At 34.3% G+C, this 19537-nt stretch overlaps 1 protein-coding gene and 1 pseudogene across 1 annotated transcript in view; one reads left to right on the plus strand and one right to left on the minus strand.

Annotated features, from left to right (window-relative positions):
• LOC150106515 (G-patch domain and KOW motifs-containing protein-like) overlaps nt 1–19537 on the plus strand; it is a 131629-nt gene that overhangs the window by 55516 nt on the left and 56576 nt on the right. Inside the window, exon 5 of the mRNA XM_090392510.1 lies at nt 6685–6817. Coding sequence (XP_090248636.1) covers nt 6685–6817 — 133 coding nt within the window. The remainder of the gene's footprint in view (nt 1–6684; nt 6818–19537) is intronic.
• Nucleotides 14844–14962, minus strand: LOC150106516 (5S ribosomal RNA; annotated as a pseudogene).

The following is a 19537-nucleotide window of genomic DNA, read 5'->3' on the forward strand; positions in this document are numbered from 1 at the left end:
CCTTCAAGTGCAAACAAACACAGTTTGTACATGATTTATCTTTTTTTTGCAAACCTTCTGTAACAAGTGTATCCATCTATTCATTGGACATCAGTTGATGCTCTATGGTTGCTCATATGCTAAGTGATGTGCCACACCACTTAGCATCTGGAGGCTTCAACTCTTTGAAGATTAGTCACTCTAGACACACCGTCCATCTCATTGACAGTCTACCCCTTCCTCTTTTTCCAGGAAATTTACCTTCTGTTAGTTTTGAGAAGTCCTCCTTTCATCCTTTCAATGTGTCCAAAGTATTTCAACTGTCTTCTGTCAATATACTTAGTCTTAAAGTTCTGCCAATCCTTGCTAACACCCATCCGTTTGTTCACCTTTCACTATATGATATCCTTAATAGCCTTCTGTAACAACCTATCTGAAAAAGTAGCTGTCCTTTTCCTTACATCAAGTTGCTGTTGGAAAAGCAGCTGCATCCACAATTCTCAACTGAACTTCGTTCCTGTGGAGATAGGTCCAGATTTTATACAAGTTTCTGTTGTTTTAGCCATTCTTAATCTTCTGATGTCTTCTGAATAACAATTCGTCACATTAATAATGGATCCGAGGTACTCAAACTTGCTTAGTTCCTCAATTCTTTCTCCATTAAGGTACACTTGTTTCTCAGGAGCTTCCCTGTCTGTATTTCATTTGAGAACCATAATCTTTCTCTTTGTTAGGACTGAACTGAATTCCTCTGTTCTTACTGATCTTGTTAACTTTGTCAAGAATTTGTCCTAATTCTTCCTTGTCATTACAAAGAAGTACTGTACTCGAACTTGTGTTTACCTCAGTATTACCTCATATTACTGATCAATCTACCACCTATCCTAATTCCTGTCTTAAGCTCATCCAATAAATTAAAGATGCCAAGAAATTATATTCTTGGTTTCATCCTTTATCTAAGTTAAGCAAACCAAGTTTGCACATGAAGTAACTTCACAACTGGGCTACTTGTATATAGAGGCTAATGACTTCACATCGATGGCTTTAGTATCAATAATGTGACACGCATCCTTACAGACTGGTATAAAGCTATGCATTATGGGAAGGACCACTGACCAGACCAGTTTTGACCTTTATTGAGGTGAAAAAGTAAAGGGTTGCTCATCATAGGCCTAGAGTAGTTAGTATAGGGATACAAGAGAGCCTGATAGTATTAGGAGAAAGAAAGACAGATAGATAGCATGAGAGATAGAGAAAAGGCTTCAGCTCTTTTATATCATCAGATAGCCAAAGGCTATCAGTTTTCCTTTTCCCCAATCTCATATAAATGAACAACCAAAAAAAAAAAACAATTGAAATTAAAGTGCAAAGATGACTGATCCCCAGGTAGTTAGCCCCATCTGGGTTAACTGCCTTGAGTTGGCCTTCTCTGCCTGGGATTGCTTTCTAGTCATCCCTACAATTGACGATAAGACCCAATTGAATTAAGAGGATGAAACTATTTAAAAAAAACCTCTCATGGCAAGAATAGATAGAATTTTATCTCCCCCTGGTGAATATTGCATAATACGGTTTGTCTACACCATCTAGTCTAACAGATAAGCTTAGGTGTTGATGGTTATTCATGACTTATTTTTCACGGTATTAACAACACCACAAACACTTTTAGCAACAAAGATGTTTTATTAACGCTTATATTTCGCTGATTTTCAACTCAGCATCATCAGAGCACAACACACATGTAAACGCGACAGTGAGTGAGTGAAACAATATAATTGCAAAAGACAAAAGATCTAAAGTCCTATTTTTTGGCGCCCTCTAATGAGGGAAAAAAAAAAAAAAAAAACAGCAGTTATCCAGGAGTTTTTCTTAGGCTAACCGTCTCCCAAATTTTTGGCAAATTAATGCAACCATATTTGTTAAGGTTGGGAGAATTCTTCAAAGCCATTGCTGACTCAGAAAATAATCTTTCAGATCTATAACGACTCCTAAATAGCACATTCGTTTTCCCTCCATCTAATCCTATGTGAAGGAGTGTGCAAAGCGTGGTCTTCCAGTCCCGACTTTCCATAGTAATAGTAGTGAATGTATCTTTCATGTTCTTCCAGGTGGATGTTCACTGATCTTCCTGTTTGCCCATAATAGCCATTAGAGCCATTTGTTCTAACGATACAGCTCTAACCACTGAACTCCAATACCTGCGCCATACGTTCTTAGCCAACAGCTACAATCCCTACAAAATAGATAAAATACTACATAGGCCCATTACTCTGCCCTCTCCTAATACACAAGAATACAACATGACCATTTCTATTCCCTATATCAGAGGTACATCGGAAAAGATAGCCAAAGTATTGTTGAAACATGGCCTTCGCACTACTTTCAAACCTCATGTCAAGCTGGCAACTCTGATCTGCTCGCCTAAGGATAAACTTCATCCTTTAGCACACCCAGGAGTGGATGAAGTTCCGTGTGACTGTGACTTGGCCTATTATGGGCAAATAGGAAGATCAGTGAACATCTGCCTCAAAGAACATGAAAGATACATTCGCTACTATTACTATGGCAAGTCAGGACTGGCAGACCACACTTTGGACACTCCTTCAGACAGGATTAGATGGAGGAAAATGAATGTGCTATTTAAGAGTTGTTATAGATCTGAAAGATTATTTTTTGAGTCAGCAATGGCTTTGAAGAATTCTCCCAACCGTAACAAATATGGTTGTATTTGCCAAAAATTTGGGAGACAGTTATCCTAAGAAAAACTCCTGGTTAACTGCTGTTTTTTTTTTCTCGTTAGACGCCGCCAAAAAATAGGACTTTAGATCTTTTGTCTTTTGCAATTATATTGTTTCACTCACTCACTGTCGCGTTTACATGTGTGTTGTGCTCTGATGATGCTGAGTTGAAAATCAGCGAAATATAAGCGTTAATAAAACATCTTTGTTGATAAAAGTGTTTGTGGTGTTGTTAATACCGTGAAAAATAAGTCATGAATATACCATCTAGTGTAAATAAATTTAATATCTCCTAGAATTCTTCTTCCTAAGTACAAAAATCATCTGACTGAACAATAAAATTTCCACAATACAATATTATAAAGCATTTGGATGTCATATTGCTGGTTTTCAAATCCATGGTTTTTTCTAACCTTCCATAAATGGTATTTTAATTCATTAATTAGAAAAAATAAAATTCTCTTCCCATTGCTGACAGGTGGTGTTGGGTATTTTAAAAACATAACCTTGTACTGTTGTAAGTAATGGAATGCCCAACATGTTACATAATCTGTTCCAAATACGCAGGAAAGAGGGCAGCTGTAGAATGCATGTTCTACTGTTTCCAATCAGTAACAGATATCACGGATTGGATCTCCAGTGTTAAAGTACCTCCATTTGATGGTATTGACTGGAAGGTGGCCATATGCAATTCTCCAAGCAAGATCCCTCCTGTTAGGGTACACTTTGAATTTCATCTAGTTATGAAATAAAATATTGTTGTCTGTACCTAACTGTGGAACTTTGCAGCGAAAGAGATTAAAGATTTCTTTATACCAAATTTAATTTTTTTTTAATGGAAGGAATATAAATTCCAGAGTGTTTCAGCAGTCTTAGAGTTAAGCACAGAGTGTTGTAGTATTCAGGAACAATCTCAGCTTTTGGACCTGTATAATCATTAACTCCAAATAGGGGAAGATGAAAACCCAAGTAGTACTGGAGAAGATCTGCACATGTGTGATCAGTCCACAATATTTTATGGATTTTAGAAGCTGTATTGCTTAAATAGAAGAATTTTAAGACTGGAAGTCCAATTCCTCCATGCTTCTTTGATGAAGAAATTCCGTTTTAACTTCTTGGTATCGGCTGGACCAAAAAAATTGAAAAGGTTTACTATATAATTGCTTTCCCTCATCTTCTGTTATGTCTGTAATATTTATTATGTACAACTGAGTAGGAAAGATTATGGTTTTGAGTACTATAGCTTTAGAAGAAAAGGAGAGTGGCCCTATTTTCCAATCTTCTAACATTTCAAAGTTCTTATAAGTTCATGGACTAGTAATTTTGGGTAAATGGAGAAGGGAATTCCAAGTATAATGAGGGGTTCTCTCTTAGCGGTAAGTCCAAAAGGAATGTCTCCAAGATCCCACTTTCCATAAACTTTTAATTTTGTCTCGTCTATATTAATAATTGATCCACTCCTTTTGCTGAATTTTCCAAAATACCAAAAAATATATATAAATATGGAATCATTATCCTTCAAAGTTCCCACTACATCATCAGCATATGCTAATACCTTATTTTCCTTTATTGTTGAAGGAATTGTTATTCCTTTATTGAGGTCTCATCAGTGGGAGGGCTCTCTGTACAAGTTGTGAGGTTACTTCATGTGCAGAGTTTGTTTGTTTGCACTTGGATAAAGGATGAAACCATGAATATAACTTCTTGGCATCTTTAATTTATAGTATAACCAAGCAAAAAAAAAAATTTCAACATCTGTCTCTAATCCAGAGTATTTTAATAATAAGGTGTGACATCTTTTGACTACTTGTTTATGGAAATATAACTTCTACATTACTTCAACCGTGGTATCACTTCTGAGTCTGCCTCCCACTGATGAGACCTCAATAAAGGTTGAAACCTGTCTGGGTAGTGGCCCTTCCCATAATGCATAGTATTATACCAGTCTGTAAGAATGTGTGCTGCGTTATGGGATAATAAGGCAATCAATGTGACGTCATTATCTTCTATATTCAAGTAGCCCAGTTGTGAAGTTACTTCATGTGCAAACTTTGTTTGCTTACACTTGGATAAAGGATGAAACCAAGAATATAATTTCTTGGCATCTTTAATTTATAATATAACCAAATGAAAAAACTTTCAAGAAAGCACATCCAATGCTACATGCATGATGTCTTTGGTATAGATACTAAACAGTTAATGAGAAGTACTCATCCATATGTAACTTCCCTTTCAACCTGGAGCCAATTAGTTAATCCAACACCTGTTCTTACTGTGGCTTCTTGCTCACTGTACAAATTAGCTATCAACCTAATAGTGTGTTGAGAAAAACCCATTATATTCATTACTTCCTACAGTTTCACCTTCTGAACATAGTCAAAAGCTTCAGAGTAACTGTACAAGTAAACTTTATTTGCTACACTTGGTACAGTTCATACTGCATGCTAAACTGTTGTGGGGTAGGGAAAAACAAAAGCTGGAACCGTTGGTCTGCAGACCAAATATATCGTCAGCCATTTCAGGCCTCCAGTAACCAAGGTGATGTCACTGGTCATTGAAGGTCATCTACCACCTAGTAGGTCTAATTGTCATTTCCTCCAACTAGGAATGTATCCTTTGATAACAGACTTAAATTAATAAGACTATTACACTTTTTTTATATAATCTTTGTCAAGTAGCTTTATTTTATGAAATGAACTTTCATAACAATTACGTCATGAGCCATAACGAATAAATCACGTTAATGAGATGCACATTGTCACGCACAATACCAATTTTTTGTATGAATTAGAACCATCAGTTATAACTTAGTCTGTAACCTTCATTTTAGCTTACTAGTTTGTATTCCCTGAGGATGCCAATAGAAAAATTGGCAAAACATGTAGGAGGATAAAATAAAGCTACTTGACAAAGATTATATAAAAAAAGTGTAATAGTCTTATGAATATTTGTCAAGAAAAAATTCAACATAACATAGACTTAAATAATATTTGCTGGACTGATTGATCACGTGGTTCTCTTATCCACTCTCCAACAAATAGGCTGTAGGTTTGAATCCTACTATGAGCATGGATGTTTGTGAATGTCTTTCTTTAGGTAGGAGATGAATTTCATTGCCCAGAATGTGAAACCACCACTCCATGTATTGGAGGCTTGAAGTGGATGGAAAAAGTGTGATGTTTGGTTTCTAGAGCAGGATTTCCTGTGTAAAAAATATGTATAAAATTAATTAAAAAAATGGTGAAAAAATCTTTAAATCTTCCATTATAAGAATGTATTATAGGTTTATAGAATCCTTTCATGGGTGGAGCCACATGAAAAAAAAATAATAATAATTTGAAGTTTATTTATTAAAGAACTTAATCAATCATCCAGAGAGTTGAACGTGTGGTGGTGAGCAGTGTAGAGTTTAGTACAGTTTAGAGCAGTGTTAGAGTTTATGTAAAACTTACTACTGGTGGACAGACTTTAAATCTACCAGAATTCTTTGTACGAGTGGTTAGCCAAAAAGAAGTCAAGAAAAATTAGTAAGGCTAATTAGTAAGCTGGTTTTTTGATAATTGTTTTTATCGGATATCTAATGACTGGTTAGGAATGAATAGCAAAGTTTTTAAGGGACTATCTCTTCTGTATTTAAATAACTTGTTGATTTTTGCTTTATTTAGCTAGATTTGAACATTTAATTACATAGTTATGTTACAATTTAATATATTGTCAGCTCCCACTATATCAAATTCCATTTTAGCAAACTCACTCACTGTAACTAGCTGCTGAAAAGCTGACCGCACTCCGTGGCTGTGATTCTGTTTTAAAGAAAATCGACTATAGCAAATTTTTCAATAAACTAATTCTTTGATACCTGCAAGTGTGCTGTAGTGAGAGTTAATTGTTATAAATGTTGCTTTAGATGCATAATATTATTTCATTCCTATTATTTTCATAATTTTTTTATTTTATTGTTTTATAGGTTGAGGGATTAGATGTCGAGAATGCTAGAGTTTATGTAAAACTTACTACTGGTGGACAGACTTTAAATCTACCAGAATTCTTTGTACGAGTGGTTAGCCAAAAAGAAGTCAAGAAAAATGAAAGGCTAATTAGTAAGCTGGTTTTTTGATAATTGTTTTTATCGGATATCTAATGACTGGTTAGGAATGAATAGCAAAATTGATTCATTAATTTATAAAATATACTAACATATTTCATAAATTTATGAGCTAAATAAAGAGTCTTCATAGCTCAGTCAGTTTCAGCCATGCCCTTCAGTTGAAAAGACCTGGGTTTGAATCCTGTCTAGGATGTGAAGAATCTCTATCATGGCTTTTCAGATGAAGGTTAGTTATCTGGCATACAGAGATGGCAGAGTTTTTCATTCTACAAAACAGGCACACTGCCAGAAGAAACACACACACACACACACAATGGACAGTCATAATACACTGTACAGATAGGATTAGCCACCCTATTAGACCATTAATCAGGTTTCAAAGAAGCCAAGCTCAATGGCCATGACAGGCCATTGAGCCTAATACACAACAAGGGAAAAGGAATGAACTAATTATGCAAGTGTAAAACAGAAATTTCAGGAAATGCCTGCTTTTGATATCATTTGATACCAGTATTTGAACGTATTGGAAGGTATAAAATTTTCTTTTGTTGACTTAGTTATAAATGCTAAATTGAAGTCCCTTCTTTGATTTTCATTTTGTGTAATTAAAGCTTATGTTTTTTTTTTTTTTTGTTTTTTTATTGTAAAGTACTTTTTTAATCTGAGAATTTTTCTTGATTTGGAACCAAAATGAACTAGCATTAGCATTATCAGTGATAAAATAGTTAAAATTGTTCCATTAAAACTTCCAAAGTTCAGCTTTTCAGAGAAGAGCAGAAGTTAAACATTTAATGAGATGGTTGTATATCCCTTAAGGTGTCAGATTTTTCTCCCTCGATTAAATAAAGCTGTATACATTAGGGAAAAAATTGTTTAATATATTTACTAGATTCTTGATTAATTATAGTAACAGAAAAAAGAAAATTTAAATAGCACAAAAAAGTATTTATCAATAATTATTATTTATTTCACTCAATTTATGTGTAAGACTTTAGACTTATTGCCAGTTATCAGGTAGATATCTCTGTTGAAATATACTCTGTCAATAATTTCCAAGCTTTCCATTGACACTGGAAATATTTCAAGTTGTAGTGAAGCATTGCATTTTATTTATATAAAATGCAATGCATCATAACACATGAAAATGATATCATGTGATTCACAGAGCAGCATCTTGCATTTAGCTGTACATCACATCTGACTTTTTCCCAATTCCTGATATGTACCTTCAAGGAGTATACTGTGATAGTGCTGCTTAATTAGGTTACGTTATTATTGACTTGCTATTTGAATTTTCTTCCTTTGTCTTTATTCGATACTGACATTTGATACCTGTTTTGCTAAGCTTTCCTATCCTATTCTGTTTAAGTGGACTTGCTACATTAGATTAGCTCTGATGATATTATTACCTCTGCAAACATATTCTTAAATTCGATGTCATGATCCTTTCTAATATTTTCATTTGTAATATAATTCTTCCTTTAATGCCATTGCTCACACCCCTAATTTTCTCAGAACTCTCAGATCAATAGCCTCCTTAGCTCAGTTGGTATAAACAGTGCCATCTGGTTGGAAAGACTTGAATTTTAATCTCATCCAGGATGCAAAGAATCCTTTATCAGAGATTTTCAATGAAAGTAACTATCTGGTCTCATATGGCAATGTTTTTTCTCCTGGAAATCAGTTCTTTAATCCTGAAAAACTGGCCAGAAAAACATGCACCATTTACAGCTATAGTAGACAATGTGACAGACAGTTGAGCTTATCATGACCAGGAAGATGGGATGGGATGGGATGTTTTGATCATAAGATAAAATTGGTTTGAAGGCTTGTTATCATTAATTACGTTTATACAACTGGCTTCCTGCCATGGCAGATTTGCTTATTCCGTTATCTGTTGCCATTATTTAATTTACTTCCTTTTTTTTGAAAAATGTGCCTTAATAGTTGGAATGTTTCACCTTTTCTAAGTTCTGCATTAAGAATGTAGTTGATGTTTTCCTGTGCCCATCTATTTTGATGGTTTTTCTTCCTCTCTTCCCCCATCATTCATGTCAGAAATTTGATCAAATTTCTGACATGAATCTTTAGGGAACATACAGGATATTATGATAGTACTACATGAAAAAGTTACATCATTACTAACTTCCAATCAACAATTTTCCTACAAATTAATCTGTTATCTGTCAAGACTCCAATATTATCAGAACTTATATTTTATCTTCTAAGTTACTTTTTATTGTACCAATCCACCTAGATCTTGGTCGTCGTCTTCTGAGTTTTTCCTACCAACCTGGCAAAGAACACTTGATTTGAAGATTAGCTCTACTAATACTTTCCTGAATGCTAACAATGCCAAGATTTTTCCTAAATATCTTCATTTTTAATATGCCATCTGTTCACACTCCTAATCTTTCTCAGAACTTGGATCAATTGTTTTATTTCTACAGGTGTCAGATTCATATGTTAGTTGTTTTTTTGTAACTTCTCTCTCTTTTTATTGCTGTCAAATTATTACAGCAGTTGTATCTGCATTTAATATCTGATTTTCATATCAGATTTAATTTTTTTTATGTGACTCCCACCTAAGAAAGGTTGTAAACCTAAAGTACATTAGTACTGTGGGTGGGCTATGAGATTTTTATTTATTTATTTTTACATAATCCAGAACCCTGTCCAAACATGAAAATTTGTCAAACCTCCAGTAAGTGGGATATTGGTCTCACTGTATGGTGAAACTCATCTCTTGCCTGAAGACATTTACAAATATCCATGCCCAATGCTGGCTTCAAACCTGCAAGCTGTTTGTTGATGAGAGGGAGTGTGTGCTAACCACACAAGTTAGAAGTACTGTCCTATTTCTTACCTGAATTCTTGTAGACCTTTGAACTTCAAGTCTGTTGTTTCTGTCTTCAACCACTTTTTTCCTCTTGACCAGCTTCTTTGGTCTGCCTGTGTATTCCTTGTGTGAGACCATCTTTACCATTGACTGATAACACTGGTCATGTAGGGATTTTGTAACTAGGATCAAAAAGGTGGATTCTATGCATTTTATGGCAGAGAATTAAAAACTAGAACTTATTTTCTTCTGGACAATGGAGTTTTTTTGTTTCAAGTATGTCAAAAGATAAACTCGTCAACTATTCCTCATTAATGGGGGGAAGAGAAAGCTGTAATTGTTAATAAGACAGAAAAAAATTGTGTTTTGCAAAGTGAAACAATGAAAACAGTGGAATCAAAAAATAAAATAAAATACACAATTTTAAAAGTGCTAATAAATCTTTGTTTTCTCTTGTAATCAACTTTTTGTCTCTCTTGAAAGAAAACATTTCCCATCCTACTAGCATCCCAATTTTCTTGATATCATCAAATCGGTACCATGATAATGAAACTGTTTACTTTGCTCTTCACCTGCATCAAAGTCTTTAAGAAAGATATCCGGTAAGAATGAAGTAAATCTTCAGTGATATCCTGTCATCTTATGGTACTTTGTTATAAGTTGATCAACTAATTCATAATCCTACAGTAGTATCTTATCTCTGAATTACTTCAAGGCTTCATGTTCTATTTTACCTAAATTTCTTTTGAATTCTTTATCTTTCACAATACTCCACTAATTTGAGAGAAGTACTTTACATCTCTTCCTGATGTGAAATTTTTTTTGGAAAGGCCATATTTTTTTCATGGCATAATGTTCCATCATTGCCTTTCTAAGTCCTTGCATACCAAACAGTAATGCAGTTACTTTTAAATTGCTACAAATATTCTAGTGATAACCTTTCTTTTCTACCTTATCACTTTCATTAACTTGGATATATTTTTAAAAGTTTTCTTCATACTTGTTGCATGTGCAGGAAATTTTGAAGTCTTCTCATTATTATTATTATGGAACTAAACTTTTTAAGCTTCTTTTGGAAGAGTCTACAAGCACGTGCCAATCTTCCAGCTCATGAACATCTCTAAAAAAAAATAATCTATTGTGGTATTAGCAAATTCCATTCTTTGTCTCAAATATGAAACTGAGATTTTTTTTATGTTTTGAAAACAAAATTTTTGTTCCTGGAGCTAATAAGTTCCCTCATTGAAGATAAGCTTCAAGAGGTTTAGATTTGTTTTAGATAAATTCAAATCTCTAACAAGATTAATACCTTCTATTCAGTCAGATGAAGTTTGTTGACAACTACATAAAATCTTTCATTTGATGACAATGATTTCCTATCCACAGAAGCAGAAGATACAATCTGTTAGTACCTCAGCATCTTGCATTGATGGCAGAGCAGGTGGTGCTGAAAGATCTGAAGAGTGAGGCACTGGTTTTGATGGCAAGATTCTAAGCGTAGGTATGACACCAAATATTTGATTTTCATAAACTGGATACAATAGTTAAGCAGAAGTAACAATCCTTTACACATCTTTTGTTTCTGAAAATCATTGGCATCTGAAAAGTCATAGACATACTTTTTTTTTCTGAATTCATTAAGTCAGACTAACTTTACAAGTCTTGTGCAAGACTGCAGCAATAAATAGGAGCCCTTTTTTTTATTCTTGGTTCCCATTTCTCACCCAAAATAATGAACATATGTAGTCCTTATTGCAGAAATTAGATTTTTGCTGCTTAACACCCTGGTTCTGAAATAGACTGCATAATAAAATATTAAAGAAACAAGAGATTCAAAGAAATCAGAGCACAAGTGAAAACTCTAAATGGATTTGTATAACAGCATATTTTGATACCTCAATTTATTCAAACACAAAAAAGTAATGTCAATAATTTAAAATTTTATTATTATTATTAATACTGACTATTATTACTGACTAATTTATGATAAAATACTTAAGAAACTAATGAAAAGTGTACATATCCATAAATAAATAAAATCCTTACGTGATGAAATTTCTTAGATTGGAGATTGGATTCACTTCAAAATACATTACAGTAGCTATATTCATATTACAAAAAAAAAAAAAAAAGAAAGAAAGAAAGAAAAAAGTTGATCAGCATAATGTTGCCTCCATTTGATTTAGAATTATGCAGTCTTTTACTGATTTCTCAAAGAGAGAGGCCACTGAAGTGCCGTTTTATGATAGCATTTCAAATCAGTATTTTCCTCTATGCCACTGAACAATATACAGTGAACTCTAGGAACATATATAGTATGCCTGCCTTATAATAGCAGATTAAGCCATATGTGACAGTAGGAAATTCTAAGATAGGAAGGATAATTAAACTCTATTTATTTTATTTACCAAGTAGGCAACTGATGCACCGAAAGTTTTGAAAAATTAAAAATTTTGAAACTTATTGATAACATACTAAATTAGGTAACTACAGTATAACCTTGCTATTGCACTTAAACATCACAAACTAAAAAAAAAAAAGTCCATATACTTGTCTCTTTTATTAATGCTTTCATTAAAGTTTCCACTGATCTGAGAACATCCTTTCAAACCTACTAGTTTCTACTCAGTAGTTCAAAATGTTAGTGGAACTCTTGATCAAAAGCATTGATAAAAGACAATAGCAATGTATTTCATGTCACTAGTTATGTCATAATCATCATCCTTTCAAGGATTTAGGCCTAGTTGTCTGTTCCAGTCTCATTCCATCTTCTCCTTGATTGTACTTGACTTCTATATCCTCCATCTAGGTGGTATTGGAAAATTTTTTGGGGTATTCTTGAATTATCCATTCTTTCTATATGTTCAGTTCACTTCTTTCAGTATTTGTATATTTTGTCCAATACTGAGTCTGTTTTTAGTTCTTTATGTATTTCTGTGCTTCTCTTTTTGTCCTAGAGAATACAGCCAACTGTCCTTCACAGGAATTTCATTTCTCTAGTTTCTATTCTTTTTTTCTTCTGTAGTATTTACAGTCCATAATTCACTTCTGTACAGTAGAGAAGGTCTTGCTAAAACTTTATTATCTCTTATTCTTGTATGCTTTTGCACTTGGTTAGGTTTGAAAATATTATTGATCATTCCTTTTTTCTTTAGAAAGGTTGAAATTTTGATATTAATATCAGCTTCTTTTGTATGTGATACAGCACATCCAAGATACTTGAAGTGGTTAATTTGTTCTAAAATTTTATTTTCAATCATGATTTTACTTCTGACTGGAGGTGGTCTTTTAAAAGTCATGATTTTTGTTTTGTCTGTTGATATTTGCATTCCATATCTAGCAATTATGTATAATCCAGTTTAAATGCTGGTTTTATATTTCTCTTCCATTTCTCTACTATTTCATCTATATAGATATTAAATAAGAGAGGTGATATTGGGCATCCTCGCTAGACCCCGCTTTTTATTGATTTCCATTCTGTAACTTTTTCATTGATTCTTACAGCTATTTGGTTATTTTGATACATGTTAGTTATTGCAGGAAGCAGTTAATTTGGAATGTTTAGATTTTTGAGTATGGTCCACAGTTTATTCCTTAAGACTCTGTCAAAGGCTTTCTGGTAATCTATGGTGAATTTGTAATATTTTTCCATTAAGATTTTTAATGTAAAAGCTGAATCAGTGCACAATTGTCTTTACAGAAGCCATTTTGCTCTTCACAAAGTTTATCTTCTACATTTAAGTTTTGAAGTTAATATTTGTGCCTATAACTTATAACCAGTATTTAGGAGACTTATTCCTCTGTAGTTTTCACAGTTGGACTTAATTGCCTTTTTTATATATTGGGATAATTCCAACTTTCTGGGATTTTTCTTTGCTGCCAAATATCATTAAATAATTTTAAAAGTCATTTGTTGAATAGGATGCATTTATATTTAATAAGTTCTATATTTATTCCATCTTCTCCAGTGGATTTTTCTGATTTGCTTTGCTGCATTGATTGTTGGATTTTTTGTAATCTTATTTCTTCTAATGTATAATTAGTAGTTAGCATTGAATCAGTTTTAGATTCATTACCATCTTGCCATATGTTTTGGAAAAAGTCCAGCCAGGTTTTCTCTTTGATTATTTCAAAGGTACAAATAACGTTTTTGTATGTTTTTACCTCCTTATTCATATATCTTAGAATTTTGTATGTATTTGGTCTCTTCACTGGAAGACCTCTTTCCAATTTTGCTATGAAGTTATCCTATGTTTCTCTATTCTTTTTCTGGCATGCTTTTTTTGCTATTGCTCTTTTGTATTTATAATTAATTTCTGCTTCTAGTGATTTTGTGTTTATCCATTGTTTCTTTCTTTCTTTTTGTCTTTGATTACTGCTTCACTGTTTTTATCCCAATTTCTGATTCCCTTTCTCCTCTCCTGTTTACTTTTTGTTCCATTGAATTTTGTTGCTGCATTTATTAATATATTTTTTAAATTATTACATTCTATCTCTATATCATTATTTTTCTTTTATTTCCTCTAGTTTGTCATTTATTCTTTGCAAATAAAAGTAGTTAACGCTTTTATGATTCAAGAGGTGAACTCTAAATATTCCTGGAAATTTCTCTTAACACACTGATTTGGTTAATTTTAAACTATCATCATCATCATCATCAACATCAAATTCTTGACATGTACCCTCAAGGGATGTACAGGATAATATTATTATTATTATTATTATTATTATTATTATTACCACGGGCTACTCCAGGAGTCCTTAGACTCATCGAGGGAGGCCCTAAACATCATGTTCACACAGCTGTTCAACATTCTCACAGTATCTATCATACCTTGCCTTGAACTCGCTCACTGTCATAGCACCCACAACAGACTCTGGCAGCTTATTCCACTCATTTACCACTCTAAAAGTAAAGAACCCAGCTCTAACACCCCTGCTAACCACGCTCTTGCCCAACTTCCATGGGTGTCCCCTAGTTCTCCCACCACCAGTCCTGATCTCAAAAATATCATCTGAATTAATCCTATAGAATCCTTTTAGCAATTTGAATGTCTCAATCATATCTCCCCTTTTCCGCCTATCAACTAGTTTCTGCAACCCACAAATCTTCAACCTGTTCTCATATGGTTCATTCCATAGACCTGCTATCATCTTAGTCACTCACCTAAAAATCTTATGCCAACGGTACTCGGTATTCCCAGGTGTTCACCCTCCCAAGTACTAACCAAGCTCAACGCTGCTTAACTACGGTGATCGGACGAGAACCGGTGTATTCAACGTCATATGACTGTTGGCAAAATAAAAAATCAAATAAAAGAGTCCGAGCGGGTACGATTCGAGCGCACGGCCGCCATCTCCTCCTAAGAGCGAGGTGACTTCGTCCTGCGAACATGGAGAATAGCGTTCTAGCGCTTGCGCGCCGCCTTCCGGCCTGTGTCGGGCATCTCTGTTTATGACGGTCCCCGCAGTCGAGAAAGCATTAGAGCTGACATTCCATCGGGTGTGCCATCGCTTCACAGCGACATCGTTAATGATCCTCCCGCAGGTTCACCTACGGAAACCTTGTTACGACTTTTACTTCCTCTAAATGATCAAGTTTGGTCATCTTTCCGGCACGCCGGCGCAACGCGATGGCCGCTCCAAGCGCCAGTCCGAAGATAGTACTACATGAAGAACTTACATAATTACTAACTTCCTCTCAACAATTTTCCTCCAAATCAATCTGTCATCTGTCAAGACTCCAACATTATCAGATCTTATATTTCTGTCTTCTAAGGCAATTATTTTTACTGTATCAATCCACTTATCTCTTGGTCTTCCTCTGGGTCTTTTTCCTACCAACCTGGCACAGAACACTTGTTTTGCTAATCTTTCCTCTCCCATTCTGTTTAAGTGACCATACTACCTGAGATTAGCTCTGTTAATACATTCCTGAATGCTAACAATGTCAAGTTGTTTCCTAATATCCTCATTTTTAATATGATATGATATTGCCATTGATGTCATCTGTTCACACCTCTAATCTTTCTCAGGACTCTCATATCTGTGTTCTCTAGTCTTTGGTCAAGTATTTTAATTCTAACCCACTCTCAGATCCCAAAATAAAAATTGACTTGAACACTCTCTTGTATACAACGAATTTAGTGTTTTGACTAATTTCTCTCTTATTCCATATAAATTTATTCAGTTGACTTCCTACCATACCGGTTTTGATGATCTGTTGTCTATTTCCATATTTAATTTACCATCTTCACTAAAAATTGTGCCTAAGTAGCTGAAATGTTTTACTTTTCTATAGGTTCTCCATTCACAGCGCAGTTGATATTTTTGTTGTCTTTGGCTTGTTATTGCTGATTTTCATACCCTGTTTATTACAACAGTTATTTAGTTTAGTCAGGGAATCTTGCAGATTTGTACTGGATTTATTTAAAAGTATATCATCTACATAAAAGTAAAGAGCTTAGATTAACATCTTCAATTTTGATAATAGGTTTAATACTGCTTCCCTTCATAATATGATCCATATTGATAAAGAATAACAGAAGGAATAATGTACACCCTTTTTTGACACCAGATTTAATATCAAATCGTCTTCCTGTACTTCCTTCAATTCTAACTGCTGACTTGCAACTCAAATAGAGACTAAGTATTGCTTGATATAATGACCCACTGACACCATATAACTTTAGCGTTTTGAATAGCTTTTCTCTTGGCACCTTGTCATATGTCTTTTCCAGGTCTACAAAACTTAAATACAAATCTTTGTTATATTCCCACGATTTCTCAACTATTTGTCGTAAAGTGAAAATCTGATTCTAGCAGCCTCTATTTGGCCTGAATCCAGCTTGTTCTTCACCAAGTTTGCCTTCTACAATCCTTCTCAACCGTTTCTCAAGTATACTTGCATAAGTCTTACCAGGAACACTCAGTAGGAAAATACCTCTGTAATTCTCACATTCAGTTTTATTTCCTTTTTTGATATATAGGTACTATGAGAGCTGTACTCCAATCATCTGGAATTTGTCCCTCTGTCCAGGCCTTCTGAATTATGCAGTGCAGCCACTGCAAAACTTTTATACCTCCATACTTGAGCATTTCTGATCAAATATCATCTACTCTTGCCAAATATCTGGTCAAATATCATCTGCCTGTCCATATTTCGTGCTTTTGATGGCTTTTTCTACTTCAAGTATAGATATGTATTCCTGATTGCATGCCTGTTGAGTGTTTTTTACCACTGTGCTGTTACTGCTTGTTTCATTTAGAAATTTTTCAAAATAATAAGGATAATGGCCAGCACTCGACATCCTAAACAAATACTAAAATATAAGCCAATTGGAAAGAGAAGACAGAATAGACCTCATAAAAGGATATTGGATGGATAATGAGACCGGAACAGACCAATGTGGTCTATACCCGTAATTAGTGTTATGATGATGATAATGAGGATATCTTTTTCTCAGTTTTCATGTCACCTTTATCATCTCTAATTCCTTTTACAGCACTCTTTCCTCCATTTCTGAACTTTTTCAACAGTCTCCAGAATATTTTACCACCTTCCTGATATTTATTTTCTATGTTCTTACCAAAGTCTTCCCATGAGTTTTGTTTAGTTGGTTTTACACAGTTTTTAGCTTTCTTATGTTTGTCTCTGTATTTTCTAAGAGCACAATCAGACTTTTGCACCAGGAACTTTCGATATGCTTTCTTCTTTTCTTTCACTGCCTCTTTAACTTCCTGTGTCCACCATTGAGTTCTGATTTTTCTATCCTTGCAGACAACCTCACCACATGCCTTTCTGGCTAAATGAATAAATGAATATGTGTTTCTTCAGGGCTTGCCTCTGAATCTCCAAGGTTTAGTTCCTGTTCTCAAACTTCATTTTTTCTTGAATAATGTTTGTGTAATTTAGTCTACAGTTCACATCTGAGAGCTGCTCAACTTTCATTTGCTTTAAAACTTTCTTACATGTTCTTTTCAATATGAAATTCAATTTTATCCTTCTCAAGACTAAATGGTGATCGCTTCCAATTTCAAATCCTTTGTACACTCTAGTGTCCTTCACAAGTGAGAAAACATCTATCAACAATAACATAGTCAATGAGAGTTTTCTTATTACTTGCCTCTTCTCTCCATGTGAATTTATACACATTTTTGTGTTGGAACATTGTGTTAGTAATAACCAGTCCATGTCCTGAGCAGAAATCCATCAGGTATTTGCCATTATTATTAATTTTGTTCATTTTCCAGATTTGCCCAAAATATTTTTTTATGTCTGACAATCATTTCCTACTCTGCTGTTTAGATCCCTAACAAACACCAACTCTTCTTTTTTTCATTGTGTCAGTTGCTTTCTCTAAAGCCTCAAAAAATTCCTCCACTTGTACCCTAGTAGAACCTTCTGTGGGACCATAGGCACAAATACGTCTCATTCTCCAGTTCCTCATTCTGATATTTGCCCACATCGCTCTACTAGATATTGCCTGCCATTCAGGAAGATTAGCCTCATATTTAGTGTTGAATACTATAGCTACTCCTCCTGTTTTTCTGATTGTTATTGCCTGAATATAACATTTTGTATTTATTGCTTATAAAGATCTCACCAGTTTTTGTCTTTTTTGTTTCAGTCACCCCTATTATGTCGATGTGGTACTTGTCCGATTTCTCAGTCGGCTCCATTTCTTTGCTGATCTTGAACTTTGGTAATGTTGAGTTGGGTGTGTTTCAGGCTTTGTTCTAGTAGCTGCCTTTTTGCTGTTTGCCTTTGCCCTGATTCCCTTACCAAAAACAACAGGGACCTTGTTTAACTGGGCCAAGCTGAAATGAAATTTTGTCATTTTGTACCATCATTTTATTTGTGGCTTAAGCCATTAAGAATACAGTTTGGTTGGCTAAATCCCAGATTGCCAGCCCATCCATCTTCGTTCAGTATCCAGGTAGATACCTAACAGGGCACCACGAAAAGATGAGGATTGGACATTAGATCAGAAGCCTTCCACATAACCCACATATAGGCTATGTCGAGGTCTCCTCTCAGTTATACAGCTTTGACCCTTTGTGTTCCCTACTCTGATATTGAAATCTCCCATTATTAATAGATTATCATTTTTTTTTAATGTTTAATTTTTGTAAATATGAATAAAATGCATTGTTATCTTCCTCTGAAACATAGATACCAGTAATAGTCAGGAAGCAGTGACGTATTTGTAATGTGTGATATGTTTTTTTTTTAATTGACTGGAAAATAAAAATCATTACTCCTGCTCTTTCTTCTTTTTTGTTTTTTCTTTGTTTCTGTTATTACTGCTAATTTGATATTTCTTTCTATTAATGTTTTGTATAGATCTTGATATTTGTGATGAATACCTCTGACATTCTAAGTAGCAACATTCCAGATATTCTTGTTTATTTTCATTCTTCTTCCTTTTCATATCCTGCTAATATCTGTTAACCTGTCTGAGTTATTTTTAGAGTGACAGTCCAGTTACTTCTTTCCTGAGACATTGGAGTAAGAAAAGATTCATCTTGGTTGGCCATATGCATCCTAGTTTGGTGGTAGAGTTGCCACCTTATGGCCTCCAAACTTTGCCCTAAGTCTCCCTTCTCTTGTTTGTACCTGGCCAAGCTTCTCACTGAAGTTAGTACCAAATCTCGGGTTCCAGGATTAACCATGTGGAGGTGAGAGTTTGATTGGGGAGGAGAGGCTAGGTGATCCTACTTGAGAGGATCATATATATTCCACATCCACTCCCTTTGAGCCCCAGTTGTTAATTATCCCTTGTTATAAAATATTGCATTAAATTGACATGTAAAGATGTACTCTGGAGCATTCTATGTGTGGAAAATGCAGATGCTTTGTCCTTATATTCA

The sequence above is a fragment of the Typopeltis vanoorti genome, chromosome 5 (assembly GCF_054136105.1).
Source record: "Typopeltis vanoorti isolate ZY-2024b chromosome 5, IOZ_Tvanoo_1.0, whole genome shotgun sequence".
NCBI classification, from domain to species: domain Eukaryota; kingdom Metazoa; phylum Arthropoda; class Arachnida; order Uropygi; family Thelyphonidae; genus Typopeltis; species Typopeltis vanoorti.